At 51.0% G+C, this 27808-nt stretch overlaps 2 protein-coding genes, 9 non-coding genes and 1 pseudogene across 11 annotated transcripts; all 12 read right to left on the bottom strand.

Annotated features, from left to right (window-relative positions):
• Window positions 1-10294: 10294 nt before the first annotated feature.
• Window positions 10295-10367, bottom strand: TRNAV-CAC (transfer RNA valine (anticodon CAC)). Its single transcript has one exon. It is a non-coding gene; the product is annotated as a tRNA-Val (tRNA).
• Window positions 10368-10464: 97 nt separating this feature from the next.
• Window positions 10465-10537, bottom strand: TRNAV-CAC (transfer RNA valine (anticodon CAC)). Its single transcript has one exon. It is a non-coding gene; the product is annotated as a tRNA-Val (tRNA).
• Window positions 10538-16453: 5916 nt separating this feature from the next.
• On the bottom strand, window positions 16454-17644 carry LOC149371245 (uncharacterized; annotated as a pseudogene).
• A 151-nt stretch (window positions 17645-17795) lies between these two features.
• On the bottom strand, window positions 17796-17868 carry TRNAV-CAC (transfer RNA valine (anticodon CAC)). Its single transcript has one exon. It is a non-coding gene; the product is annotated as a tRNA-Val (tRNA).
• Window positions 17869-17960: 92 nt separating this feature from the next.
• Window positions 17961-18033, bottom strand: TRNAV-CAC (transfer RNA valine (anticodon CAC)). The gene has a single exon. It is a non-coding gene; the product is annotated as a tRNA-Val (tRNA).
• Window positions 18034-18126: 93 nt separating this feature from the next.
• LOC149371242 (uncharacterized) lies at window positions 18127-19476 on the bottom strand. The gene has a single exon (XM_089584974.1). It carries the CDS (start codon window positions 19459-19461, stop codon window positions 18127-18129), a length of 1335 nt encoding a protein of 444 aa, XP_089441100.1. The 5' UTR covers window positions 19462-19476.
• Window positions 19477-20872: 1396 nt separating this feature from the next.
• On the bottom strand, window positions 20873-22921 carry LOC149371241 (uncharacterized). Its single transcript, XM_089584962.1, has one exon. It carries the CDS (start codon window positions 22919-22921, stop codon window positions 21725-21727), a length of 1197 nt encoding a protein of 398 aa, XP_089441088.1. The 3' UTR covers window positions 20873-21724.
• A 146-nt stretch (window positions 22922-23067) lies between these two features.
• Window positions 23068-23140, bottom strand: TRNAV-CAC (transfer RNA valine (anticodon CAC)). The gene has a single exon. It is a non-coding gene; the product is annotated as a tRNA-Val (tRNA).
• A 92-nt stretch (window positions 23141-23232) lies between these two features.
• On the bottom strand, window positions 23233-23305 carry TRNAV-CAC (transfer RNA valine (anticodon CAC)). The gene has a single exon. It is a non-coding gene; the product is annotated as a tRNA-Val (tRNA).
• Window positions 23306-23397: 92 nt separating this feature from the next.
• Window positions 23398-23470, bottom strand: TRNAV-CAC (transfer RNA valine (anticodon CAC)). Its single transcript has one exon. It is a non-coding gene; the product is annotated as a tRNA-Val (tRNA).
• Window positions 23471-23562: 92 nt separating this feature from the next.
• Window positions 23563-23635, bottom strand: TRNAV-CAC (transfer RNA valine (anticodon CAC)). The gene has a single exon. It is a non-coding gene; the product is annotated as a tRNA-Val (tRNA).
• Window positions 23636-27211: 3576 nt separating this feature from the next.
• TRNAV-CAC (transfer RNA valine (anticodon CAC)) lies at window positions 27212-27284 on the bottom strand. Its single transcript has one exon. It is a non-coding gene; the product is annotated as a tRNA-Val (tRNA).
• Window positions 27285-27808: the final 524 nt, after the last annotated feature.

The following is a 27808-nucleotide window of genomic DNA, read 5'->3' as shown; positions in this document are numbered from 1 at the left end:
CGGCCATATCGGACCTAGCACTGACGATTCTTACTGACCCGCAGCATCCCACGAGGATTGGCAACAGTGTCTCGAGAGATACATGTCCAGATCTCTCGTTGGTTAAAGGAGCGAGAAACTATGATTGGCACAACACGCAGGAGACCTTAGGGAGTGACCACTGCATTCTCAAGATCTGCCTCGACTACAATAAGCATCGCAGACCGAGAGGGAAAGCACGGCTCACGGACTGGTCGTTGTTCCGACAGGCGGAAGACTCTACGCTCAACGCGCCCATTGAAAAGTACGAGGAGTGGGCTGAGTCGCTGCTGAGAGTCAGGGACCGCTTCACACGTACGCTTCAGACATCAGAAGAAGTCCCGGCTATTGACAACCACCTACTACATCTATGGGAGGCCAGAAGAAGTCTCACACGGCGGTGGAAAAGGCAAAAACATAACCGCAAGCTCAAGGTCAAGATCGCAAAATTAAGCTTGCAAGCAGAAGAGTATGCACGATCCCTGGCCAAAAACAACTGGTTAGCCAAATGCGACTCCATGAAAGGCACCCTCAGCACCAAGGCGGCGTGGAGTCTTCTTAGATGTTTGATAGAGCCCTCTAAGTCTCGCGGGGATCAGCAACGTAATCTCAAGAGAGCCCTACACGGCTTCGCGGGCACGGACCAGCAGCTAGTTGCAGCCCTCGTGAGCAAGTACCTCTGTACAGTGAAAGGCAACGAGCCAGTACGGGATTATGAGGGTATGGACAATCCGGACCTGGACAGAGAGTTCGAAGTCGAGGAAATACAGGCGGCGCTTATGGCCATGAGGCGGGGCACGGCGCCAGGGAACGACAGGGTGACGGTGGGATTGCTTGTCAATCTCAATCAGCAAGCGCTTGAACATCTCACGCAGTACATCAACGAATGCTGGAAAAGTGGACAGTTACCCAAGGCATGGAAGACAGCTGATGTCAGCTTTATTCCCAAGCCTGGAAAGGAGGTGAACATCAATAACCTCAGGCCCATCTCGCTTACGTCGTGCGCCGGGAAACTGATGGAGAAGGCGGTACACATGCGACTTTCTACGTATATAGAAGACCACAATATTATACCTCACACAATGTTTGGGTTTAGGGCACACTTGTCAACCCAGGACGTGTTACTGCAGCTGAAGATGGAGGTTATCGATCCCCCGCGCAAACGAAACAGTAGGGCCATACTAGCATTAGATCTGAAGGGGGCTTTCGACAACGTGAAGCATTCCAAGATTCTGGACAATCTACAGGGTACTCACTGCGGAAAGCGTACCTTTGATTACATCAAGGCTTTCTTGCAAGATAGGCAAGCGCACATCAGGATTGGCGATACGAGGTCCGAGGCGATACCCATGGGCACCAGGGGGACGCCTCAGGGAGCAGTCCTTTCTCCACTGCTCTTCAACGTTGCCCTCATGCATCTGCCGGAACAACTTAATGCCATAAGGGGAATCCGCCACGCCCTATACGCGGATGACATAACCATATGGACAACGGAGGGAAACATGGGACAGATGGAGGAGGCCCTCCAAGAGGCTGCCAGTACGGTTGAAAAGTATGCTGAAGAATGCGGACTGCGCTGTTCCCCGGACAAGTCGGAGCTCCTCGTCCTGCGAGGGAAGGGGGATACTGCATCGCTGGAAATCTCGGTCCATGATACACCTATTCCCGAGGTGGAAACAATACGGATTTTGGGGCTGCTCATTAACAACAAGGGTGTGAACGCAGCAGCGATCACCAAGCTCCGAACGGTGTGCGAACAAGTCATCCGTATGATATCTCGGATCACAAGCAAGAAAAACGGCATGCAAGAACAGGATACCCTTAGACTAATACAGGCCTTTGTCATCTGCAGGATAGTGTACGTGGCCCCGTACCTTCGTCTGAGGAAGACCGATCTAAACCACCTGGACGTTATCATTCGAATGGCTTATAAGAAGGCACTCGGCCTACCCATGAAAGCATCTACGGAGCGTCTACTAAATCTAGGGGTACACAACACGGCTGATGAATTGATTAGCGCCCATCTTACAAGCCAGGTAGTGCGACTGGCCACAACTACGACCAGCCGCAGGGTCTTAGAAGATTTAAACATTAGCTTTCCGCAGCAAGTGGCTGGGAGACAAGATATACCTAAAGAGTGGAAGAGCAAATTCCTTACGCTTCCGCTTCCCAAAAACATGCACACGGAGCATCATCATGCTAGACGAGTGGCGGCGAGGAGCAAGAAGATGAACGAGTGCTATTCAACAAAAGAAGGAGCCTTCTTCGTGGACGCTGCGGGTCCTGTACAAGGAATATCAACAATCTCAGTGGTGCACCAAATGCAAGTCGTGGACGGGCTTTCAGTTCGTAACGGGGATACACAGGCTATGGAGGAAGTAGCGATAGCCCTAGCCGCAACGCACTCCGAATCTAAATACATAGTTACAGATTCCCAGGCGGCTTATAGAAACTATATGCGTGGCAGAATCACGCCGCCAGCCTGCAAAATTCTTAGTCAATGTAGGACTTCAGCTGAACGGAAGGAATTAATATGGGTACCAGGTCACCAGGGAGTTGAAGGAAACGAGCGCGCACACGCTTCGGCCCGAGCTTTTCTTCCCCGGCATCCTTCTACGTCCTCCCTTCCTGATTCTGGCTCCCCCTCTCCGCTAACGACATATTCAGAAATATTGCAACATTTGCGCCTTGAAAGGCAGACACTCCCGAGGCCCGCTAAGGGTCTCAGTAAATCAGAGGAATGTCACCTTCGCAGGCTACAAACTATGTCTTTCAATAACCCAGCTACGCTTCACGCCATTGAGCTCGAGTCCTTTTCGGCACAGTGCAAATTTTGTGGCCAGACGGCAAACTTGTACCACATGGTATGGGCTTGTCAGAAAAATGACAGCATTGAGATCATAAATCAGCCAACGCGGGAGGGCTGGGAGGCGGCCCTGTCCAGCTCGGACCTCGAGGAACAACGAGCCCTCGTCGACAGAGCACGGGCAGCGGCTTTCACCAACGGCGTCCCGGACTAGGGACCCGATCAGCCTTCCCTTCAACTAAGGCTTTAATAAACGTTTTCATCATCATCATCCTCGAAGAGTTCAATTTTGTGTTTTATTTTTCTAATGTCGTCCATCCATTTGCCTGGCTGTTCGCTTTCTTTTTCGAGAAGTTTAGCCAGTAAGGATCTTAAATTATCCTCCTCACGCCTCTCCTCTTGTCGTATACAGCTTGACCTTTCGATTGCTGCTATCTTTATTTGTTTGCACAGTTCCCACTGCTGCCATACTTTCAGTTCCCCGCTCGGCTTTAATTTGCTGATTTCTTCGTTTACTTTCCTGCTAAATATGTCGTCTGTAATGAGCTTATTATTTAATTTCCACATCTCCCAAGAAAACTGATTTCCTCGTTTCTTTGTCCCTATCCCACACAACACTAAACAATGATCAGAAAATGATACCGGTACTACACTGTAGCTACTGCATTTTGTAATAACGTCCTGCGACACATAAATGCGATCTAGCCGCGCATGGCTTGACCGCTGAAAATGTGTGAACCTCAAACAACGCGTGCCTTCTAAACATCCCGCTACATCATCGAGGTTGCACGTGTCTATAATTTCTGAGAGTACCTCAGTGCTTCTGTCCCTAAACGCCCGTGCACTGGTTTTGTCACAGCCTCCGAGGACGCAATTGAAGTCGCCCATGACGATCAGGGATTTCTCACAACTGAAGTACCTTTGAACGTTTTGAAAAAAGACTGTCCTCTCATCCACCGCATTTGGGGCGTACACACAAATGATGCGCCAATATGTTTGTTGTACAGGAAGTCAATCAAAACAAATCGACCCGATGGACACGCCGTATATGCCTGAACCTCAAGTCCCGGTACATTCTTTACAGAAATGAGACAACCCGCAGATGTGCCTACAGCGTGGGACGCTACTGCAAAAAACCTAGACGTGAAACGTCGCACCATGCTCCCGGTCTCTTCTTCCCCGTCAATTTTCGTTTCCTGCACTGCCAGGACGTCAATGTCATGCTCAGTTAAAAGGCGGTACACCTGGCTCCGCTTCTTCTTGCTTGACAGTCCCCTGACATTAAGTGTACCGACTTTTATGGGGAACGCATGAGCCATTTTCATGCAGAAGAAAGAGGCCGGGAACATGGTGCTTACCCTTCGCGTCTAGCGCTGCTAGACTACATCATTGACACCGGAGCCATCCGGTGCTGGTGCCTGGCTGCGGGAGCGGTTTGTCGAGGGCTCTCCTCTCCGTTGACACATTTGGTCGTGGCCGGATGGAGGACCGCCGTCCTTGGGTCGTTTTTGCCTGCGGCTCCTCGACGCTGGGGGCTTCCGCCTTGTCTCCTTCGGTTCCGGTCTGGGCGTGTGGCCGCTTCGCTGGAGCAGGGACGCTGGTCGTGCGGGCGCCGCTCTGGTCAAGGTTCTCCTCGGTCAGAGTCGCTGGCTCGGTTTCTGGGAGCGCCGGCACGCTTGCTTCATCACTCGACGCCTCCGTCTCCTTTTTAGAAGGTTCCGCCCCTTCAGGTTTCCGTCCGGCATCGCTGCTGGAGGGTCCCGAAGAGCCCGTCGAGCCTGCTTGCTTTTCGGGTTCCTCTATGCCTTTCGCAGATTCTTCGGCCTCGACAACATCCATGAGAAGTTCCGCGGAGTCGTCTTTCGATGCACCGCCCGTAGCCACCGCGTAAGTGCGGACACACTCGTTATCCGTGTGGCCGTACCGCCGACATTTCGTACAGCGGGGAACCTTGCATTCACGCCGCACGTGGCCCGTACCATGGCAGCGCAAGCACTGCATTGGGCGCCCAGGCGCCACGACAAGGGCCAACTCTCCGGCTACACGTACCTGGTGTGGCAGGTCTTCCACTTTCAAGCCGGGCTTCAACTTCAATAGGACAGTTCTTGTCGTTGAGCTCTTGTCATTGACGCGTTGTATCCGCCACCGCTCACGCGTAACGTCGGTCACTTTGCCAAACGCCGCGAATGCCGTCCGGATGTCGTCGTCGGCCACACCGTGAAGCATCCAGTGTAGCCGCAGCTTTACCTGCTGGTCTTCGGGGTCGATGATGAGGCAACGGCGTTTCTTCACTTGCAGTTCATTGAAGGCGAGCAACTTCTTAGCTGCCTCCGTGCTCCGCAGGGTAACCGCCCACACATGGTTGATTTGGTACGCCCCCAACGCGATCACGTCGGGGAGCGTACCGGTCTCGGCCAGGGCGTCACGGAAGTCCTCGACCCGGAACGGCCTCGCTCGCACGTCACCGTGAAGGAAAACGGTGTTGAAAACTGTCGTGTCCGGTCGCTGTGTTGAATGCAGCGAAAGACGCACACGGTACTTTAAGACTTCGTTTATTTAAAGCCGATGAGGGTGCGACCAGCGTCGACCGAGGCAGGAGCCGAACTGGCCGCCCGAAGAAAGGAGGGAGCGGAGAAGCGTCCACGGGAGGGAGTGGCTTCCCAGAACAGGAGGAGGGTGCGGGGGCGCACCGTGGGGGGGCATCTGGCGACAGCGTGCGACGAGGGGCAAGTGGTCGTTAGGAGGGGAATGCGAGTGGTCGTTAGGAGGAGGGTGCGGGGGCGCACACACACAAAAGCAATAAGGGGACACAACACTTCCTTCCCCCTTAGAAAGTTGCCTGGTATCGTGCAGGGGGTCGGCGCTCACGCGTGGAGGCGCGCTGGCTTTGTGCGCTCGGGGGAGAAACACTTGTAGGCTGGCTGTTGTTCGCTGTGTCTCCTAGGTCTGTCCTGGGCGAAGTCTCTTCTTCCGGGAAGAGGTGCCAGGCTATGTGGGAAGATGGTGCACGTGTTCTCTCCGCTGGCGGACAGCTCTCAGACGGCGTCGTAAATCTACGCAGCTGGTTGAGATGTCGGCGTGCTACTGTGCCATGTATGTTGACGAGCCAAGAGCGCAGGCCTATGCGTCTGACAATTGTAGCTTCCTCCCAGCGTGGGTTTTTCAGAAACTGTCGGGCGAGGACGCGCTGCCCCTCATTAAGCGTGCCGCAGCGCGGAATTGCTTTTTCTTCCCGGAACGTCTCTGCCTTTGGCTCGGGGAGGATGGCTGTGAGCTGGGTTCGCATTTCACGCTCGAACATCATTTTCGAGGGGGTCTCGCCTGTTGTGCTCTGAACCGTCGTGTGCTGCTTGAAGAGAAAGCGCGCAAGGCGGCGCTGCAGCGAGCCTGTCTGATCTCTTTCAAGGGAGCGTTTTAGCTCGGCTACGTAGCGCTCGGCTTGTCCGTTTGTCGCTGGGTGGTAGGGGGCCGATGTAACTGATGAGATCCCGTTGTCGCGATAAAACTTGAGGATCTCCGCAGACACAAACGGTGTTCCGTTGTCCGACACTACCTTGCGCGGCAGGCCGAACGTTGCAAATAGTGATCGGAGGTTGTCAATGACTGCTGCCGAAGTCGTCTGTCCCATTTGCCTTATCTCAAGCCACTTTGTGTAGGCATCTACGACCACAAGGAAAGTGCAGCCCTCAATTGGTCCTGCAAAATCAATGTGCAGTGTGTGCCATGGTGTGTCTGGCTTTTCCCATTCTGGGACAGGAGCTTTCGGCGGGGCGCTCCGGCTGCTCTGGCAAGGCTTGCATTCTCGCACCACTGTTTCGATGTCGTTGTCAATGCCAGGCCACCACATGTAGCTTCTGGCACACTTTTTCATTGCAACGATGCCCCGATGTCCGGCGTGGATGAGAGACATAGCTTGTGCGCGTAGTTCTCTCGGCATCACAACTCGGGACCCAAATATGATGCAGCCGCGATGGGTGCTCAACTCTGTAGCTCGCCTGCGGTAAGCGTCGAAGTTGTCCACTTTGAGTTTATGCACGTTGCCTTGTTGAACAGCTGTGTAAACTAGCCGGAGAGCTGCGCACTTCTGCGTAGATGCTGCAACTGTGCCTGCTGTAAGCGGAGGTTCTGGCAGTGCTTCGAACATCAGAACGTCTCCTGGTGGAAATGGTTCGTCAACAGTTGCGTCTAGTGGCAGACGGCTTAGCGCATCGGCGTTTTGATGTTTACTCCCATTGCGGTAGACCAGAGCGTAGTCGTACGCTGAGAGTTTGATGCACCAACGTGTCATTCGCGGAGACAAAGTTGGTGGCATAGGCCTTTGTGGTCCCAGAATGCCCAATAGCGGTCGGTGATCGGTTATGAAGGTCACCTTCCGGCCGGCAATGTACTGGTGAAAATGTGTCGCCGCGTAGACGATGGCTAGCCCTTCTTTGTCAAGTTGCGCGTAGTTGCGTTCTGCTTGCGACAACGTACGTGAGGCGAAGGCGATGGGAGCTTCCCTTCCTTGCTCGTCAGTTTGCGATAGAACCGCGCCGACTCCGTACGGTGATGCGTCGCAAGCCAAAAGCAGAGGCTTCCTTTCGTCGTAGTGGCGGAGGACTGTACATCTTCGAATCAGGTCTTTCAGGGCATCGAATGACCGCTGATGGCGTGGCGACCATGTCCATGTCACATCTTTCCGAAGGAGTTGGTATAAGTCGTTGGCCACGGTAGCTCTTTGTTCCAAGAACCGGTCGTAGAACGTCAAGAGTCCGAGAAAAGCCTGTAGCTCCTGCTTGTTTGTTGGAGCTCGTGCTTCTGTGATCGCTCGCACTTTGTCCTCGGTAGGGTGAATGCCTTCCGCATCAATTCGGTGTCCCAGAAATTGCACCTCTGGCACCGCAAAACAGCACTTCGATTTGCTTATGCACAAATTAGCGTTTGCTAGCCTTTCGAGAACGAGCTCTAGGCGCACTGCATGCTCTTCAGTGGAAGTGCCACTGATGATGACATCGTCAAGGTAGACACAAACTCCTGGGATGCCCTGAAGCACTGTCTCCATGAATTTTTGAAATATGGCCGGGGCTCCAGCTACGCCAAAAGGCAGTCGCTTGACTTTGTACAAACCTTTCAGTGTGTTAATTGCCAATAATTCAGCAGTTGACTCGCTCACCTTCAGCTGCTGATACGCCTGGGTGAGGTCCAATGTGCTGAAGACTCTTGCGCCACGTAGTACACTGAATACTTCTTCAGGTGTCGGTAGCGGGTAAGAGGACGCTTTAGTCGCAAGATTGACGGTGCTCCGGTAGTCTCCGCAGAGGCGTATGGTTCCGTTCTTCTTGCGAACTACGACAAGTGGTGTGGCCCATTCTGAATGCTGCGTCGGCTCGATGACACCTTGCTGCTCCAGTTTGTCCAACTCTTTTTCAACTGAATCTCGGAGAGCAAACGGCACCGGCCTGGCCTTCAGAAATTTGGGTTGCGCGTTGTCCAACAACTCCAGTGTGACCGGGGGCCCTTCGTTTCCTGGAATCTCTTCCGAGAATACTCTTTCGTATTTCTCTTGCAGTTGCTCAACCATGTTCTGGCTCGGCGTCTGGTGTATGCCGCATATCATCACGCCTAGTGGAGAAAACCAGTTTCTCCCTAGAAGGCTTGATCCTGTGCCCTTCACAACAAGCAGAGGTAGCGTATGGGTCTGGCCGTTGTAGTTAACCTGCACGTTGGCAGAGCCCAATAGTGGCAGATTCTGTCCTGACCACGTTCGCAGGTGCGTGTCGTCTTGTTGCAGGGCGGGTGCGTCAGATGGCCATGAAGTTCGGAACGTGTCCTCACTGATCAGAGTACAGGCTGCGCCGGAGTCCACCTCGAACTTAATCAGCTGGTGATGTACGCTTACTTCTGTAAAAATCTTCGGTCGCGTGCCGAGATTCATGGTGTTCAGGTCGTACAACACAGATGGTGTTGCTGATGTTGTTCCATGGAGATCAGATAGCGGCGTATTCTCTGAGGCGTTGACGCTGTGATTAGGCTGGGAAGGTGACTTTATCTTGGCAAGTCTCCGTCTCGTAATGCATGCTCTTTCGATATGCCCTCGCTTGTGGCAAAAATTACACGTGGCTGACTGGAATCGACATCCCTGGGGGTTGTGTTGGTCGTCACACCGCCAGCAGCGTTGTGCCTTTTTGACCGATTTTACAACAACAGAAGGCTTGCGCACCTGGTTGCTTGTCTGGTGTACCGGCTCGGTGTTCCGGCGAATCCCTCTCTGCTGGTGACCGGCGCTCTCCGCTCGAACGGCGATGTCGTAAGCTTTGCTGAATGTGAGGTCCTTCTCAGCGAACAGGCGCTGCTGCAGTGACTCGTCACTCAGTCCGCACACAAATCTGTCGCGTAACATCACGTCCAAGGGAAGCATGGTGGTGTTAGCAGAAGAAGCTGCGTCTCCCTCCTGCCCGGTAGCTGTTGTCGACAGCGTTCCAAAATTGCAGTCGGCAGCGAGCTTCTTGAGCGCGGCTACGTAGGCGCTCACAGTTTCTCCTCCCAGTTGATTTCGTCGTTGGAAGCGAGCCCGGCTGTAGACCTCGGATGGCCTTGGGTCGTAGTGCTTTTGCAGCGCTTTTACGATGTCGTCGTAAGACACTGCCGCTGGTGTGCTTGGCTGAATAAGGGCGCAGACAGTATCGTAGGTCTGCTCCCCGCACAGCGTCAGCAGGTTGGCCCTCTTCAAGGCTGGGTCTGTGATGTTGTTAGCTTCAAAGTAGAACTGAAGGCGTCCAACCCACGATGACCACGATGAGCCGTTGAACTCTGGTATCTGATTGGGAAACCCTCGCGTAGCCATGGCTTGTCAATAGCGTTGCGTAGCGCGGGTCGAATCCACTTTCTCGTCGCCACTGTCGTGTCCGGTCGCTGTGTTGAATGCAGCGAAAGACGCACACGGTACTTTAAGACTTCGTTTATTTAAAGCAGATGAGGGTGCGACCAGCGTCGACCGAGGCAGGAGCCGAACTGGCCGCCCGAAGAAAGGAGGGAGCGGAGAAGCGTCCACGGGAGGGAGTGGCTTCCCAGAACAGGAGGAGGGTGCGGGGGCGCACCGTGGGGGGGCATCTGGCGACAGCGTGCGACGAGGGGCAAGTGGTCGTTAGGAGGGGAATGCGAGTGGTCGTTAGGAGGAGGGTGCGGAGGCGCACACACACAAAAGCAATAAGGGGACACAACAAAAACAACACGTCCTGTTGGCAGTGTCGGCAAAATGATCTGGTAATCCTTATCTTCGCCGTCATCGACCCTGTTTCCGCGGCCGTCAAAGGCCGCTATCGCCGCTCCGCTGGAGCCCATGACCCTGCGATCCGTTCAGCTCGGCTGCCGGAAGCAGAATGACACCACGGAAACGGGACTGAGAGCAGGGATTTCTTGTTTGTTCTGGAGGTTGCGTCGGCGACTGCCAAAAATTCTTCACCTGGGAATGCGAAGAAATAAAAAAAATAATGTTTCCGCCCGGGATCGAACCGGGGACCTTGCGCGTGTGAGGCGCACGTGATAACCGCTACACCACGGAAACGGGAATGAGAGCAGGGATTTCTTGTTTGTTCTGGAGGTTGCGTCGGCGACTGCCAAACATTATTCACCTGGGAATGCGAAGAAATAAAAAAAAATAATGTTTCCGCCCGGGATCGAACCGGGGACCTTGCGCGTGTGAGGCGCACGTGATAACCGCTACACCACGGAAACTTTTTTTTTCTTTATTGCCGACTTTGACGTTCACAACAATATACAATTGATAAAACGTGTCAACCAGGCTTTGGCTGACACGGCATGTTAAAATTTTTTTCGGTTGCGTCAAAACGTCAAGCGCATCAACCCATTCTAGCGGTTCAGGTAGTCCTGGATACACTTCTCTGAAACGTACAACACTTTGAATGAAGTGTTCCCGCACAGAACGAACTTCTACATCAGCATGGTTGAACTGCATTCTTGTTTTCCACAAGCTGTGCAGGCCCAGGAGCAAAATCGCATCCAATGGAATGCCATCTGCGTCGTGGAACGGTAAAAATCTTATGCCATAGGAATCTAAGGGTAAGTCTTTTTTTAAAGTCCTTTGAAGAACATCCCAGAAGAAGATGGGGTCCCAACAGTCCAAAAAAACGTGTTCCATGGTTTCAGCTCTTTTTCATAGAAAACAGTTAGTTGACCAGGGAATGAAGATGCCTTTATCTTGCATCCATGTTTTGACTGATAATGTGTTAGTGTGAAGTTTAAAGAAAAAGGACTTGACTGATGGCGATACTGGCATCTTCTTTACTCTCTTAAGAACATCTGCTCCTGGGCCTCCACGATGTGGGAAACGGTACATCGGTACAGGTAGCATTATGTCCACTAAATCCTTATACAATTTTTTTCTCCCTACGCCACACAAATATTCCATAGAAAATCGCACATGCAACATCCTATACGCGAGTACGACCTCTCGCAGATACCCTCTCACGGCCCCACCCATGCTTTGGCACGAACACACAAGAAACTCTGGAAGAAATCGACCTAGCCGAGTTTGCACTACGGTGCGTAGGAACATATCGTTTTGATCTCGGAGGTACATAAAACGCGAGACCATTTGTCTCAAAAATAGATGTGCAAGTCCAAGCCCACCTTTCTTCACGGACAAAAACAAATTTGTTCGACTGGTCCTCTCCCAAGTCGAAGACCAAATAAAAACGGCAAAAACACGATGGATTTTTTTAATGTTGACCCGCGCTGCGCTCAGCACACTCATCACATACCATATCTTTGCGGCAAGGAAAATATTACAAACAGTGGCACGTGAGAACATGGACAATTGTCCTCCTTGCTAAGCATCGGTTTTTTCCTTGACTTTCGCTGCTTGCTCATTCCAGTACCGATCAGGCTCTCGGTAACAATCAAGTGGTACTCCTAGATATACTGTTGGAATGGTGGACCAGCGCATTCGAGAATAGTAGTCGGGCGTGACTTCCCAACTACCATGCCAGTACACGTAGCTTTTTTCCCAGTTAATCTGAGCCCCAGTGGATCTACAGAATTTGTGTACTACATCTGTGGCTTCACAAACACTCTCTCTATTTGAACAGAAAACTGCAATGTCATCGGCATATGCCAAGATTTTCACTTGCGCTGACTGCAGCCTGAAGCCCATTATGCGGTCGTTATTCTGAATAGCCAGGCAAAGCGGCTCAAGGTAGGCCGCGAATAGCAAGGGTGACAAAGGACAACCCTGCCTCACAGAAGACCGCACTTGCAGGCTCTCTGTGAGGTCTCCGTTGACAACAATTCGAGTTGTACAATTTGCGTAGGCCATTTTCACGCCCTCTGTTATTACCTCGCCTACATTCGAGTAATCTAATATGGCCAAGAGTACTTCATGGGAAACACGATCAAAGGCTTTTGCCAGATCCAGCTGCATCATCGCCACTTGGTCGTCAAAAGAGTCGCAGCATTCTAGCACGGATCGCGCTACGTGTATGTTAGTGACGATGCTTCGCCCCTTTATGCCACATGTCTGATGTTCCCCTACCAGCATGGTTATGACTCCCTGCAATCTTTTTGCCAGCACCTTCATGAATATTTTGTAGTCAACGTTGGTGAGGCTTATCGGACGATAAGAGCTCACCAACAGGCGTTTTTCCGGATCATCAGTTTTTGGTATGAGCACAATGTGTGAAGTTGTGAAGGACATGGGAACACGTTTTGCTTCGTAACACTCGGCAAATACTTTCAGCAGGACAGGAGCTATCATAGCTCTAAATGCTTTGTATAAAGCAGCCCCCAGGCCGTCTGGAACAGGAGCTTTACCAATTGGTAATATGTCTATCGCGTGCATCTATTTCGTTCACGGAAATCGGTTGCTCAAGACGCGTTTTCACTTCTTCGTCAAGTTTCGGCATGAACGGTAGAGATTCACTGTAAAACTTTTCTTCAGCTTTTCGCGAATGACCCAGTACGTCTTTGAAGTGGTCACAGATTACGCGCTTGATAACACTGCTGTCTGCCGAAATATCTGCGCCGGTGCTTATTTGTCGTATTTCCTTCCGACATGCGGATCGTTTCTCATCAGACATAGCACGCTTTGTTGGCGTTTCCGCTCCCCACAGCTTCTCGGACCGTGCACGATAAACTGCCGCTCTGTACTTATCAGCGTCTATTCTTTCAAGCTGTGTTTTAAATCCCTTATTTTATTAAAACATGTTCCTGGTTCAGCGCTTTCTATACTGATCAGGAATTCAAGCTGATCGCGAAGCTGTGTTTCGATTTGTTTCTCTGCGTACCTCAAGGTGCTAGATTTTTCAATCGCTCTTATTTTGACAAGCTGCTTAAACTCTTCCCATTGGGTAGCGTAGTTTATCCGTTGCGCTGCAAGTAGCTTCTTTAGCTCTTGCGTTACTCCATTATTAAATCCCTCGTCTTCCAATAATTTAGAATTAAATTTACACAAGTGCCAGTTGAAACGAGTTTTCTCTTGTTTATTTCCAAAAGTTGCTATTACTAGGGAATGGTCACTAAAGGGCACAGGTTTTACTTCGTACATTGGTCAAATGTTTAGGGGAATCCCCCAAGGTGGAGTAGATTTGTAATAAGGGAGTAATTACTCATTGGCATCCACCCAAGCGCAGCCATACGGCTACAAAGGAAAGCTATACAGCTTTCTCAGAAACTTCGTAGTTAAAGAAAAATTCGTCCTGGTCCGGGGTTCGAACCCGAAACCACCGCCACACCGGAGCAGTCGCCTACCAATTGAGCTAACCGGGACGGCAAGCTTATGGTAGGGCGAGAGCGAATTGATCAGTAACTCGAAGTGGGAAGAGTGTTGGTCAAATATTTAGGGGAATCCCCCAAGGTGGAGTAGATTTGTAATAAGGGAGTAATTACTCATTGGCATCCACCCAAGCGCAGCCATACGGCTACAAATGAAAGCTATACAGCTTTCTCAGAAACTTCGTAGTTAAAGAAAAATTCGTCCTGGTCCGGGGTTCGAACCCGAAACCACCGCCACACCGGAGCAGTCGCTCTACCAATTGAGCTAACCGGGACGGCAAGCTTATGGTAGGGCGAGAGCGAATTGATCAGTAACTCGAAGTGGGAAGAGTGTTGGTCAAATGTTTAGGGGAATCCCCCAAGGTGGAGTAGATTTGTAATAAGGGAGTAATTACTCATTGGCATCCACCCAAGCGCAGCCATACGGCTACAAAGGAAAGCTATACATCTTTCTCAGAAACTTCGTAGTTAAAGAAAAATTCGTCCTGGTCCGGGGTTCGAACCCGAAACCACCGTCACACCGGAGCAGTCGCTCTACCAATTGAGCTAACCGGGACGGCAAGCTTATGGTAGGGCGAGAGCGAATTGATCAGTAACTCGAAGTGGGAAGAGTGTTGGTCAAATGTTTAGGGGAATCCCCCAAGGTGGAGTAGATTTGTAATAAGGGAGTAATTACTCATTGGCATCCACCCAAGCGCAGCCATACGGCTACAAAGGAAAGCTATACAGCTTTCTCAGAAACTTCGTAGTTAAAGAAAAATTCGTCCTGGTCCGGGGTTCGAACCCGAAACCACCGCCACACCGGAGCAGTCGCTCTACCTTCGCTCTCGCCCTACCATAAGCTTGCCGTCCCGGTTAGCTCAATTGGTAGAGCGACTGCTCCGGTGTGGCGGTGGTTTCGGGTTCGAACCCCGGACCAGGACGAATTTTTCTTTAACTACGAAGTTTCTGAGAAAGCTGTATAGCTTTCCTTTGTAGCCGTATGGCTGCGCTTGGGTGGATGCCAATGAGTAATTACTCCCTTATTACAAATCTACTCCACCTTGGGGGATTCCCCTAATCATTTGACCAACACTCTTCCCACTTCGAGTTACTGATCAATTCGCTCTCGCCCTACCATAAGCTTGCCGTCCCGGTTAGCTCAATTGGTAGAGCGACTGCTCCGGTGTGGCGGTGGTTTCGGGTTCGAACCCCGGACCAGGACGAATTTTTCTTTAACTACGAAGTTTCTGAGAAAGCTGTATAGTTTTCCTTTGTACTTCGTACATTGTACATAGAGGGGCCAGCTCTGCTGACACATAAGGCGCGAATATAGTCCGACGTAACGCAAGCGAGCGCGCGCGCACGCGCACGCTGCGTTGCGTTGGTGAAAACAGCTCCGTCTATAGTTCGACGCACTGCAGCGGCCAACGCAACCGGCGGCTGCCAGCGTGCCCCGACGGACCTGGCGCAGATTTGGCTCCTGGTCCAAATGCGCGCCGGCGCCGCCGACCGCACTGACCCACAATGCATCGCGCGGAGAAAAATGGCGGATGCCAGCGCGAGCGGCGTGAGTGGCGCGAGCTGCCCAAACATCGAAACCGAGCCGGATATCGTTGTTGACGCTTTATTGAAGCCATAAAACAACACCCCTGTGTATACGACACAAAACGACTCGATTTCAGAGTACTTGAGATGGTACTCTGGGTCTGTTTGCCGTAGTTCTTGCACAAGCTGGTGGTACTCGCCTGTTGTTTTCCGCTGTGCGAAAAACTTTCGCACACACATTGAGCGCCTGCGCTTTCGCCGCAAGCGGTGGGCTAGTAACACGAGAGCAAGTTTCTGTCGCGCGGATGACACCCTAGCCATATTTCATATAGTAGCCGCAATGGCGTGAATGGAGCGAAACGGATGAGGCGACGCAGAAAAAGGCGCGAACGGAATTCAAACTACCCGCCGGTCGACGATCGGCGCGCGAGTCGGCGGTCGTTCTGCGCATGCTCCGAAGCGGCGCGCGGCGTCTGGACGCATCGAAGCATGCATCGAAGTATAGAGGGGGTGGCGCTCCGGCCGGCGCAGCGAAACCGGCGTAGCGCGACAGACTGCGAGCGACGCTCGCTCGCGCGCTGAACACGTCGGGCTATAAACGCGCCTATACAGTCTGTCTCGCCGTGCATGGCTATTTCCTTGAAAATGAGTATACTGCGGACGGGTACCATATAAGAATACATTCCGAATATCCTCTAAATAGTGGTCGTAGACCACTTCTTTCAAGACGTCCACGCTTTTGTCTCGCACCGAAGCACCATTTGCACGATCTGAGGCATGACAAACACAATTGAAATCGCCTGCTAATACCAGCACCCTGTCACAGTTTAAATATGTCTGGAAGCGCTCAAAAAAGTTTCCGGTCGGTCTCTACATTTGGCGCATACGCACAAATAACCCTGAAATTCTGGCCGCAATGCACAAAATCAACGACAAGAAGTCGGCCGCTTTCACAGGAGAACAAAGACTGCATAGTGAAACCAATGTTATTCCGAATGAAGAGAACACAGCCACAGGAGGCGCCAACAGAGTAACACACGCATACATCGAAGTGCGTACGGAAAACAGACACCATTCGATCCGTCGCCTCCTCACTTTCAATCTTAGTTTCCTGAATTGCTACTACGTGCAGATCGTTCTCTAGAAGAAGGCGACTCAACTGGCATTGTCGCCTTCTTGCCCCGAGGCCTCGTACATTCAAAGTTGCTACACGCAGTGCTTCCGTGAGACTGATCGCCATATCGAGTGAAAAAAAAAGCCCTTATCGCATGGTGTCTACCATCACGCCCGCACCACAAACCACCCACGCCCCAGCTCGGGTTCTACAGTGCAAAACTACGGAGGCGGTTTCCCCGCCTGCCGTGAGTCGGCCGGAATGTTCGGCCGCGGCTTGTAGGGCGCTCGCCTCATACCTGGCGTTTTAGGAGGAGGCTCATCACCCCCACTGGCATCCTGCTGCGGCTCCTTGCTTGCGCTGTCATCATGCGCCCGTTTTCCGGCCGTGACACTGGTTGTTGGTGGAGTGTCCATGGGCTCAGCCACATTACAGGCGGCGCTCACCGGAGAGTCCCCAGCCTGTGCAGTCGCATCTCTCGTCACGACATCGTCAGCCGGTGCAGGAGCTGGAGGCGACTGCGACGGAGTGTCGACCGGGCAAAGTTGCGCTTCCAACTGATCCGCCCGAGGAGCAGCCGACCCGGTCTCGCTCGCCACTGGCCCGCTCGCCGCTCTCGATGCATCCTCCGCATCGGCCTCATCCATGAGCAGCTCTGTCGTCTCTTCACTGGTCGATGGTCCGGTGACGCTGGCGTACGTCCGAGCGCACTGGCTTTCCTCGTGCCCGAAGCGACGGCAAGCACCGCAACGTGGGATTTTGCACTCACGCCGAATATGGCCTGTGCCGCGGCAGCGCAGGCAAAGGAGAGGCCTGCCCGACACGACCACAAGCGCAAGCTCTCCGGCTACGCTCACCTGGTGGGGCAAGTCGTCCATCTTGACGCCGGCGTTCAACTTAAGGGTCACCAGCCTCGTAGTTGAACCCTTGTCCGACACGCCTTGTGCACGCCATCACTCCCTTGTGACGTCCGTCACCTTCCCGAACGGAGCGAGGGCAAGCCGCGCGTCTTCGTCCGGTACGCTTTGTAGGAGCCAATGTAGCTTCATTCGAACGTCCCTGTTTGCAGGATCTATCACAAGACATCGGGCACCTTTCACTTTGAGCTCACCGATGTTGATAACCTTCTTCGCAGCGTCGGCGTTCTTGAAGGTTACGGCCCACACATGACTCATGCGATACGCCCCCAGGGCGATAACTTCCGGCAGGAGCGAAAGTGGAGCGAGCGCATCTCGAAAATCTTCCACCCTGTAGGGGCGAGCACTGATGTCCCCGTGCAGGAAAACTGTGTTCAAAACAAAACGCCCTGTAGGCAAACTAGGCAGTACAACCTGGTACTCGCTGTCCGAGCCAAAATTCCTGTTTCCGCGGCCAGACGTGGCCGCTGTAGCCGCTCCGACGGAGCTAGTCATTACACGTCCATCACGCTCGGTGGCCGGAAGTGGAATACACCACACCACGGAAACGGGAATGAGAGCAGGGATTTCTTGTTTGTTCTGGAGGTTGCGTCGGCGACTGCCAAACATTATTCGCCTGGGAATGCGAAGAAATAAAAAAAAATAATGCTTCCGCCCGGGATCGAACCGGGGACCTTGCGCGTGTGAGGCGCACGTGATAACCGCTACACCACGGAAACGGGAATGAGAGCAGGGATTTCTTGTTTGTTCTGGAGGTTGCGTCCGCGATTGCCAAAAATTCTCCGGGAGGGAATGCGAACAATAAAAAAAATGTTTCCGCCCGGGATCGAACCGGGGACCTTGCGCGTGTGAGGCGCACGTGATAACCGCTACACCACGGAAACTTTTTTTTTTTCTTTATTGCCGGCTTGGCGAAAAACAAGATCACTGTACATGAAATGTTAAAATACGTCCTCCGACATTTGGTGGAGCGTTCATTAAAAGTGTTTCAAATTTGCAAGTTCATCCATGATACCAATCCATTCTGGGGGGTCATTTTGGGCCTTGAGTGCATCTCTGACATATAAAATGCTCTCAATACAGTACTGTCTCGCAGGGCGAGTATCAATGTCTGCATTCCGGACTGCCATACGCACTTTCCACAGACTGTGCAGGCCCAGCAGCATGACCATATCTAGGGGTATACTACCAAGATCTCGGACAGGTAGAAACCGGATGCCGCGAGGTGACAACGGGAGGTCTTTTTTTAAGGTTCTTTGAAGGATGTCCCACAAGAATACGGCATCCCAACACTCGAGGAAGATGTGTTCTGTTGTCTCTGGCTTTCTGCACAATAGACAGTTTGTAGACCACGGAACAAAGATTCCCTTTGCTTCAAGCCAGGGTTTTACCGCCAGTGTATTGCTGTGGAGCTGGAAGAAGAATGTTTTGGCTGAAGAGCGAATTGGCATCTTTTTAACTCTTTTTAGGACGTCTCCTCCTGGGCCTGCACTATATATGGTACGATACAAAGGCACGGGCATCATTAAATCACATATATCTTTGTACAATTGCTTCTTAGAGACAGTACACAAAAATTCTAAAGAAAAACGAGCTTTCAACATCTGGAAAGCAGCAACCACCTCAAACAGGAAACCGCGGACACACGTGCTTCGTACGTCACTCGTCGACACAACGAAATTTGGAAGGAGTTCATGTAGCCTAACTTGTATGACGCTTCTTAAGAAAGGATCACTTTGGTCCCGCAGAAACATAAATCTGGAGACGACCTGCCTCAAAAACAAATGGGCTAGCCCCACACCTCCCTCTCTCACCGACCGGAACAAATTGGTCCGACTCGTTCGCTCCCATGTAGAGCCCCACACAAAAACGGCGAGAACTCTGTGCAGTTTCTGAACATTTACACGCTTCATGCACATAACTTGAAGCACATACCAGATTTTCGCCACTATAAACAAATTGCATACTGTGGCCCGAGCAAACACTGACAGCTCACGTCCTCCCCAGTTTAGTGTTCTCTCTCGCGCTTTGTCAGTTTCGCAGTTCCAATATTCAGTAGCGTCCTTGTAATGCTCAAGGGGTACCCCTAAATAGTTTCCCAGTGATTCAGTCCATTGCATGTTTTGGAATGATAAAGGTTTGGACTCCCAGCTCCCGTGCCAAAAACCCAAGCATTTACCCCAATTCACAGTGCTCCCTGACATTCTACAAAATTTGTTTACAATGCTCCCTGTTTCGTTGATGCTGTCTCTGTCTGTGCAAAACACTGCTATATCATCAGCGTAAGCTAAAAGTTTAACTTCAGTCGCCATTAGACGGAAACCCCTCACTTGTTCATTATGAATAACCTTCAAACAAAACGGTTCTAAGTATATCGCAAACAACAGAGGAGACAGTGGGCATCTTTGCCTCACGGATGTCAACACCTGAAAGGGTGTTGTGACGCACTTGTTGACAATAAGGCTCGTGAAACTCTCGGCATATGCCATCTTAACGCCTTCCATTATCACTGAACCTACATTAACGTGTTCTAATATGCTGAAGAGAATTTCGTGTACGACGCGATCAAAGGCCTTTTGCAAATCGATCTGCATCATGGCTCCACGTTCCCCCCAAGCATCACAACACTCCATGACGCTTCTGGCCACATGTATGTTTGTAAAAATTGATCTTCCTTTAATTCCGCATGTCTGGTGGGGCCCAACTATTTCTTTCATCACCCTCTGGAGTCTTCTCGCCAAAGCCTTCGTGAAAATTTTATAATCGACGTTTGTCAGGCTGATGGGGCGATACGATGTCACTGAAAGCTGTTTCACGGGATCGTCAGTTTTAGGAATAAGCACAACGTGCGTTCTCCGAAAAGACAGGGGCAGTCGCTTTTCGTCATAAGCCTGCTTCAGTACTCTGTGCAGTGCAGCTGCTAGTTCATCCTTGAAAGTCTTATAAAACACCGCGCCTATGCCGTCTGGTCCAGGCGTTTTGCCAGGGCAGAGTTCACCAATTGCTGTCCTTATCTCTTCCACCGTGATTGGCTCTTCTAGCGCAGACATCACATCCTGATCTAACTTCGGCATGAGGCTTAGAAATTCGTGTTCAAATCCGTCGTCTACACTTCTCTTCCGACCGAGTAAATCACGATAGTAATCTACAAAAGCTTGCCGGATTAAATCGGGGTCGGTGGTCACAGAATCCCCGTGCCTTATCTGTTTGATTTCATTCTTTGCTGCGTATCTCTTTTCGTCTGATAGGGATCGCTTCGTTGGTGCCTCTCCTAAAAGCAGTCTGTCGGCACGTGCCCGCACAACGGCTCCCATGCACTTTTCTTGGGCGATAACTTCTAATTTATTTTTGAGTTCTTTGATTTCATCCGTATACCTGCCCGGATGTGCGCTTTCCAAACTCAGGGCAAACTTTAGGTCGCACTGCAAATCTTTTTCTTTTTTCCTTTGACTGTGCCTTAGGAGGCTACTTCTTTCAATGGCTTTCATCTTAATTTGTTCTTTAAACTGTTCCCACATCACGATTGATCTTTCTGGCCGAGCTTCTAGTAGAAACTGAATACTTTGCTTTACTTGGTTTAAAAAAACTTCGTCTTGTAGCAGTTTAGCATTCAATTTCCATAACTCCCAGTTGAACAGAGACTTCGTTTGCTTTAATCCTATTGTGGCGATTACTATACTGTGATCGCTGAAAGATAAATGTTTCACTTCATAGCGCGTGCACACTGGCAAAAGATCAGTGGAAACATACAGTCTATCGAGTCTCGCATGGCTTGTTCGCTGGAAGTGCGTGAACTCTGGTATATCACCACTGGATAAAGCGTATCCAATGTCCTCCAAGTCATTTTCAAGCATCAGTTCGCTCAATAAATGCGCACTCTTGTCTCGAACAGCTTGACTACCAACTCTGTCTTCGGCTCTGCATACGCAGTTGAAGTCTCCAAGAAAAATAACGTATCTGTCACATTTCAGGTAAGGCCCTACGTTTGCAAAGAACAATCTACGTTCTTCCTCCCTATTTGGCGCATAAACGCAGATACTTCGCCACTCAACGTTTGACAAAGAAAAATCACAGACAATAAATCTACCATTTTCACACACAGTCAATGCTTCAAATTGGACAGCCAAGGATTTGCGAACAAATAACGCACAGCCTCCCGAAGACCCAACAGCATGGCACACACACACGTCGTATCTTTCTCTAAAAGGCTCGACCATGCGGTTCGTCTGCTCTTCACTTTCAACCTTGGTCTCTTGCACTGCAATTAAATCTAGGTTGTTTTCTAAAAAAGCACGTCTCACTTGATACTGCTTACGCCTCGCAGACAGCCCTCGCACGTTCAAAGTGGCTACACGCAGTGCTGTGATGGTATTTGCTGCCATTTTCGCTACGAGTGAAACGAGCCGCATGGTCTTACCTTGAGCTCTTCGGCAAATAGAGACGTCCCATGTGCCGCAACACCGCTCCAATGGTCTAGTGGTTGGCGCCTCGGCAACTGCTTAGGTGTCTCGGCCCCGTCACCGACGCCACAGGCACCTCTTAGTTCCACGCTGGTAACGAAAACACTTTCCCCCGTCATGACGGGGGCGTTGTTCCCGCAGGTCTCCGTTCCGGTGGGATGGTTGGCTTTGGCTTGAAGCTTGGGCGCCGAGTTAGGACCGTCTTTGCGGGCGGTTCCTCATTCTCGGTGTTCTCTGAACTGCCTGTCAAGTTGTGGTCGTCCTCACGAGTACGCTTCGCCGCACCGCCGCTGCACACATCCTCACTCGCGTCCATGGGGGCTGTGTCTTCCTTGGCAACGGCCTCCAAACCATCGCCCAAAGAATTCTCTCGTGCGCTAGAGTCCGGTGCCGGAGCATGCTCATGCTGCACGGTGGGTGGGGCCTGAACGCTGTTCTCGCGGTCTTCAGGCACGTGCTCAGAAGGAAGAGGCGTGCTGGCCGCCGCATCCGCTTCTTTGAGACCCCGTTGGGCCCCTGACGCCTCTTCGGCCTCTACTTCGTCCATTAAATGTTCTACAAAACTATCACCTTTGCCAGACTCCGCCGCACTTGCGTACGTTTTCACACACTGCCCCTCGTTATGTCCGAAGCGGCGGCATAGGCTACAGCGCGGAACTTTGCAATCCCGTCGAATGTGCCCGGTCGACTTGCACCGCAAGCAGAGCGGCGGCCTTCCCGGCACAACAATAAGTGCGGGCTCACCTGAAATTCTCAGCTGGTGTGGAATGTCGTCAGTCTTGACTCCGGCTTTCAGTTTGAAGGTGACGGTACGCGTTGTGGTTCCTTTGTCCTCCACGCCTTGAGCCCGCCACCTTTCCTTCGTCACGTTCGTCACCTTTCCGTACGGGGACAGGGCCTCGTGCACATCCTCGTCCGCGACGCCGTACAGCACCCATTGAATCTTTATCCGCAGGTCTTGGTTATTCGGATCCACGAGGATACACGGGCCGTTTTTCACTTTAACATCTCTGGCAGTCAAAAGCTTCTTCGTCGCGTCGGCGCTCTTCATTGTGACAGCCCACACATGATTCATCTGGTACGCCCCCAAAGCCAGCACTTCGGGGAGCAAACCTAGACGAACCAGCGCATCCCGGAAATCTTCGACACGGTAAGGCCTGTTCTTCGGATCAGCGTGCATAAAGATGGTATTCAAAACAATTTTTCCTGTTGGTAGCGTTGGCAAGATGACCTGGTAATCTTCATCCGACGAAGCAAAAAACCTGTTTCCGCGGCCAGCAGCGGCCGCTGACACCGCTCCTTCGGAGCTCATGATAGCACGTCCGTCACGCTCGGTGGCCGGAAATGGAATCCTCACCACGGAAACTGGAATGAGAGCAGGGCTTTCTTGTTTGTTCTGGAGGTTGCGTCCGCGATTGCCAAAAATTCTCCGGGTGGGAATGCGAACAATAAAAAAAATGTTTCCGCCCGGGATCGAACCGGGGACCTTGCGCGTGTGAGGCGCACGTGATAACCGCTACACCACGGAAACGGGAATGAGAGCAGGGCTTTCTTGTTTGTTCTGGAGGTTACGTCCGCGATTGCCAAAAATTCTCCGGGTGGGAATGCGAACAATAAAAAAAATGTTTCCGCCCGGGATCGAACCGGGGACCTTGCGCGTGTGAGGCGCACGTGATAACCGCTACACCACGGAAACGGGAATGAGAGCAGGGCTTTCTTGTTTGTTCTGGAGGTTGCGTCCGCGATTGCCAAAAATTCTCCGGGTGGGAATGCGAACAATAAAAAAAATGTTTCCGCCCGGGATCGAACCGGGGACCTTGCGCGTGTGAGGCGCACGTGATAACCGCTACACCACGGAAACGGGAATGAGAGCAGGGCTTTCTTGTTTGTTCTGGAGGTTGCGTCCGCGATTGCCAAAAATTCTCCGGGTGGGAATGCGAACAATAAAAAAAATGTTTCCGCCCGGGATCGAACCGGGGACCTTGCGCGTGTGAGGCGCACGTGATAACCGCTACACCACGGAAACTTTTTTTTTCTTTATTGCCTGGCTTTGACACAAAAAACTGGACAACACAAACAATCAACAAAAGACAATAACTATGTACACACGACTTGTGGTCAGCCAGCATAAATCTGGCTTCGTCCAATTAAAATTCACGCAACGTACAGAGCGGCTCTAGTCTTGAGAGCCACTCCGGAGGCTCCGCAGCGGCTTTCTGAATGGCCAGAAACATCTCCATACTTTCGCGAAAGTAAATTCTGGCAGGTCTTGCGTCTCTGTCACAATGCCAGCCTGCCATTCTGGAGCGCCATATACAGTGGAGGCCTGTCAGCATTATTAAATCGAAAGGCACCCCATCCTCATTTTCAACACATAAGAACCGGATGCCATACGGGTCTAGTGGAAATTCTTTCTTTAATGTTCGCTGCAATACATCCCATAAATAAACCCCTTCCCAACAGTGTAAAAATACATGGTCTATTGTTTCCGGCTTTCTGCAAATTAAACAGTGAGATCCCCAGGGTAAAAACAATTCCTTTCCCTCTAAAAATTTTTTAACCGGTAAGGTCCCGGTGTGCAACTTAAAAAAGAAGGTTTTTGTTCCAGGCGGCACCTGCATTTTTTTTACTCTCTTTAAAACATCTTTGCCTGGGCCTCCACTGTACACGGCCCTGTACAAGGGCTCGGGGAAAACTACATCGCACAAGGCACGGTACAGTTTCTTTCGTTTCACACTGGCCAGAAAGTCATTTGAAAACCGCGCGGAAAGAAACCTTACACTGGCTACGACTTCCCGGTAAAAACCGGTGACCCTACTATACACCTCAGCAGTTCCGACTATGTACTCTGGAAGTAGATGCCGCAGCCTAACTTGGCATACGGTACGCAAAAAAGGGTCTCTTGTGTCCCTAAAAAACAAAAAACGATTGACCAGCTGTCGCAAAAACAAATGGCCCAATCCCAACCCGCCGTCTTGTACCCGTCGGAACAGGTTGGTCCGGCTGCAGCGCTCCCATTCAGACGACCAGATAAAGACGGCGAAAATTCGGTGTAGCTTTTGAATACTTAACCGTGAACAGTGCAACACCTGCATTACATACCACAGCCTGCTGATAAAGAACAGGTTGCAAACAGTGGCTCTGGCGAAAATCGACAAGGTCGTTCCTTTCCACTTATCAGCTCTCTCCCGTGTCTCTTTGACCTGTCCTGTCCAATAATGTTCACTGTCACGGTAAGCATCGAGCGGAACGCCCAAGTACTTATCTGGCGTTGTCGTCCAAGGCACGCTGGCAAACCGCTCAGGCGTAGATGCCCACCCGCCATGCCACAGCCCAAGGCACTTCGACCAGTTAACCCCGCTGCCTGTAGCTTGGCTGAAATCGCGTACACATTGAACAGCCTCGCTTATGCCTCTCTTGTCAACGGCAAACACAGCAATATCATCAGCGTACGCCAAGAGCTTTTCTTCGGCTGCTTGTAAAGTAAATCCGTTAATACTCCTGTTTTTCAGAATCTTTAAACAAAGGGTCTCCACATAAATACAAAATAAAAGAGGGCTGAGGGGACAGCCCTGGCGCACCGAACGCTGCACGCTAATGGGGGCCCCCAGACTCTTGTTAACGATCAATCTCGTCGTGCAGTTCCGGTATGCCAGGGCCACACCCTCGCGGATAACAGAACCAACATTAACATGGTCTAATACTGAAAACATAAGTTCATGGGCAACACAGTCAAAAGCCTTTTCCAAATCGATCTGTAGAATAGCCACCTGACCATTAGTGTCATCACATGTTTCTAAGACACTGCGCGCAACGTGAATATTTGTGAAAATAGACCGCCCTTTAATGCCGCAGGTTTGATGCGGACCAACTAATATATGAATCACGGTCTGCAGCCTTCGTGCCAAAACCTTCATGTAAATTTTGTACTCGACGTTAGTGAGTGCTATGGGTCGGTATGCTGTTACCAATCGTAATCTGTCTATGTCGTCCGTATTGGGAATAAGCACAGTATGGGACGACCCATAGGACGGAGGCAGTGCTTTTACTTTATAGGCTTCATTAAAGATTACCTGCAAGACCGGGGAAATTACATTTTTAAATTCTTTGTAGAATGCCGCGCTGAACCCGTCCGGTCCAGGCGACTTACCTGGGTTTAAACTGTCTATTGCTTGCTCAACTTCCCCTTGACTTATCTTCTGCTCTAATCTGTCTTTAGTTTCGTCGTCCAGACGCGGCATCTCGGCTAGAAACGAATCCTTAAATGCGATAACATCTACCGGATGCAATGCGAAGAGCGCCTGGTAATGCTCGAAAAAAGCTGCTTTGATATGATCGATGTCTGTTTTTGAAACACCTCCCCATTCTATTTCATGAATGTGATTTCTTTCTGCACGGGCTTTTTCCAAACCAAGCGCTCGTTTCGTTCGCGCTTCCCCTGCAGCCATGTCTTCTGCCCTTGCCCTCACCAGCGCTCCCCGATAACGGTCTTCCTCGATTAGCTCTAGCTTTTGTTTGGTTTTTCTTATGTCGTCCATCCATTTACCAGGCGCTAAGCATTCCTGTTTTAGCATCTTCTGAAGCAGTGCCTTTAGCTCCATTTCCTGTTGTTTTGCTTCATGACGTATACAGGTGGCTCTTTCTATGGCTTTTAATTTTAAACTTTCTTTAGTGAGCTCCCACTGCTGCCAAATCCTCATATTGCCACTTGGTTCTATTTTTGCTATTTCTTCCCTTACAGCCCGGTTATAAAATTCGTCTTGAAGTAGCTTGTCATTTAACTTCCACATTTCCCACGTAAAACCATTCCCCTTCTTAATGATTCCTATACAGCATTGAACCAAACAGTGGTCAGAAAAAGAAACCGGCATTACTTCATAACTATTGCATTTAGGTATAGTATCCGCAGATGCATAAATGCGGTCTAGCCGTGCGTGACTTGTGCCCTCGAATCGTGTGTATCTTACAGCACGCGCACCTTCAAGACACTCTGCCACATCCTCGAGGTTGCAGTTCACAATCATTCGTAACAACACTTCAGTGCTTTTGTCTCGGAAACCTCGGACGCTTGTCTTGTCGCGCGCACTAAGGACACAGTTGTAATCGCCCATGACAATCAGCTGTCTGTCTGTGCAAAGCCGTTCTCCGACACTTTCAAAAAACGATGCTCGGCCATCAACCGCATTCGGGGCGTACAGGCAAACAATGCGCCAGTCAGTGTTACAGAGCGAGAAATCAATGGACACGTATCTGCCCGTCATGCACGAATGGTGACCGTGCACCTCTAGCCCAGGTAACTTCCTAACGAAAAGAACACAACCCGCCGATGTGCCCACAGCGTGGCTAACGACGGCAAAATATCTAGACGTGAAACGTCGCACCATGCTCCCGGTCTCTTCCTCACCGTCGACTTTCGTCTCCTGCACTGCCAGTATATCGATATCTTGCTCCGTTATGAGTCGGTACAGCTGGCTTTGTTTTCTGTTACCTGCCAGGCACACCACGGAAACTGGAATGAGAGCAGGGCTTTCTTGTTTGTTCTGGAGGTTGCGTCCGCGATTGCCAAAAATTCTCCGGGTGGGAATGCGAACAATAAAAAAAATGTTTCCGCCCGGGATCGAACCGGGGACCTTGCGCGTGTGAGGCGCACGTGATAACCGCTACACCACGGAATTTTTTTTTCTTTATTTCCTGGCTTTGGAAAACAACACTGCACGAAAAAGAACAGACAAATCACAAAACCAATAATACAAGACAATGAACACACTGAAAGTCATACTCAGCCAGCATCAGGCTGGCTTCGTCACATTAAAACTCCCGCAAGGACAACAAAGGCTCTACCCTTGAGAGCCACTCCGGAGGTTCCGCAGCCGCTTTTTGTATAGCGACAAACCAGTCCATACACTCTCGGAAATAAATTCGGGCAGGGCGTGCTTCCCTGTCACAGTGATAGCCTGCCATTCTTGAGCGCCATATACAGTGGAGACCCAGGAGCATAATTAAATCAAATGGAACCCCGTCGTCATTATCAATGCTTAAATATCGAATACCATGCGAATCTAGGGGGAAATCTTTCTTCATAGTCCGTTGCAAAACATCCCAAAAATAAACCCCTTCCCAACAATGTAAAAAAACATGGTCTACTGTTTCCGGCTGCTTACAGATTAAACAACGCGAACCCCAAGGTAAAAATAAATCC

The sequence above is a fragment of the Amblyomma mixtum genome, chromosome 1 (assembly GCF_055824585.1).
Source record: "Amblyomma mixtum isolate Tamu chromosome 1, ASM5582458v1, whole genome shotgun sequence".
Taxonomy (NCBI): Eukaryota; Metazoa; Arthropoda; class Arachnida; order Ixodida; family Ixodidae; genus Amblyomma; species Amblyomma mixtum.
This window is presented reverse-complemented; position numbering and strand designations above follow the sequence as displayed.

Excerpts from the sequence above, each read along its gene's own strand:
- LOC149371242 (XM_089584974.1), bottom strand. The coding sequence starts at position 19,461 with ATGGCGACTGAAGTTAAACTTTTAGCTTACGCTGATGATATAGCAGTG.
- LOC149371241 (XM_089584962.1), bottom strand. The coding sequence starts at position 22,921 with ATGAGCTCCGAAGGAGCGGTGTCAGCGGCCGCTGCTGGCCGCGGAAAC.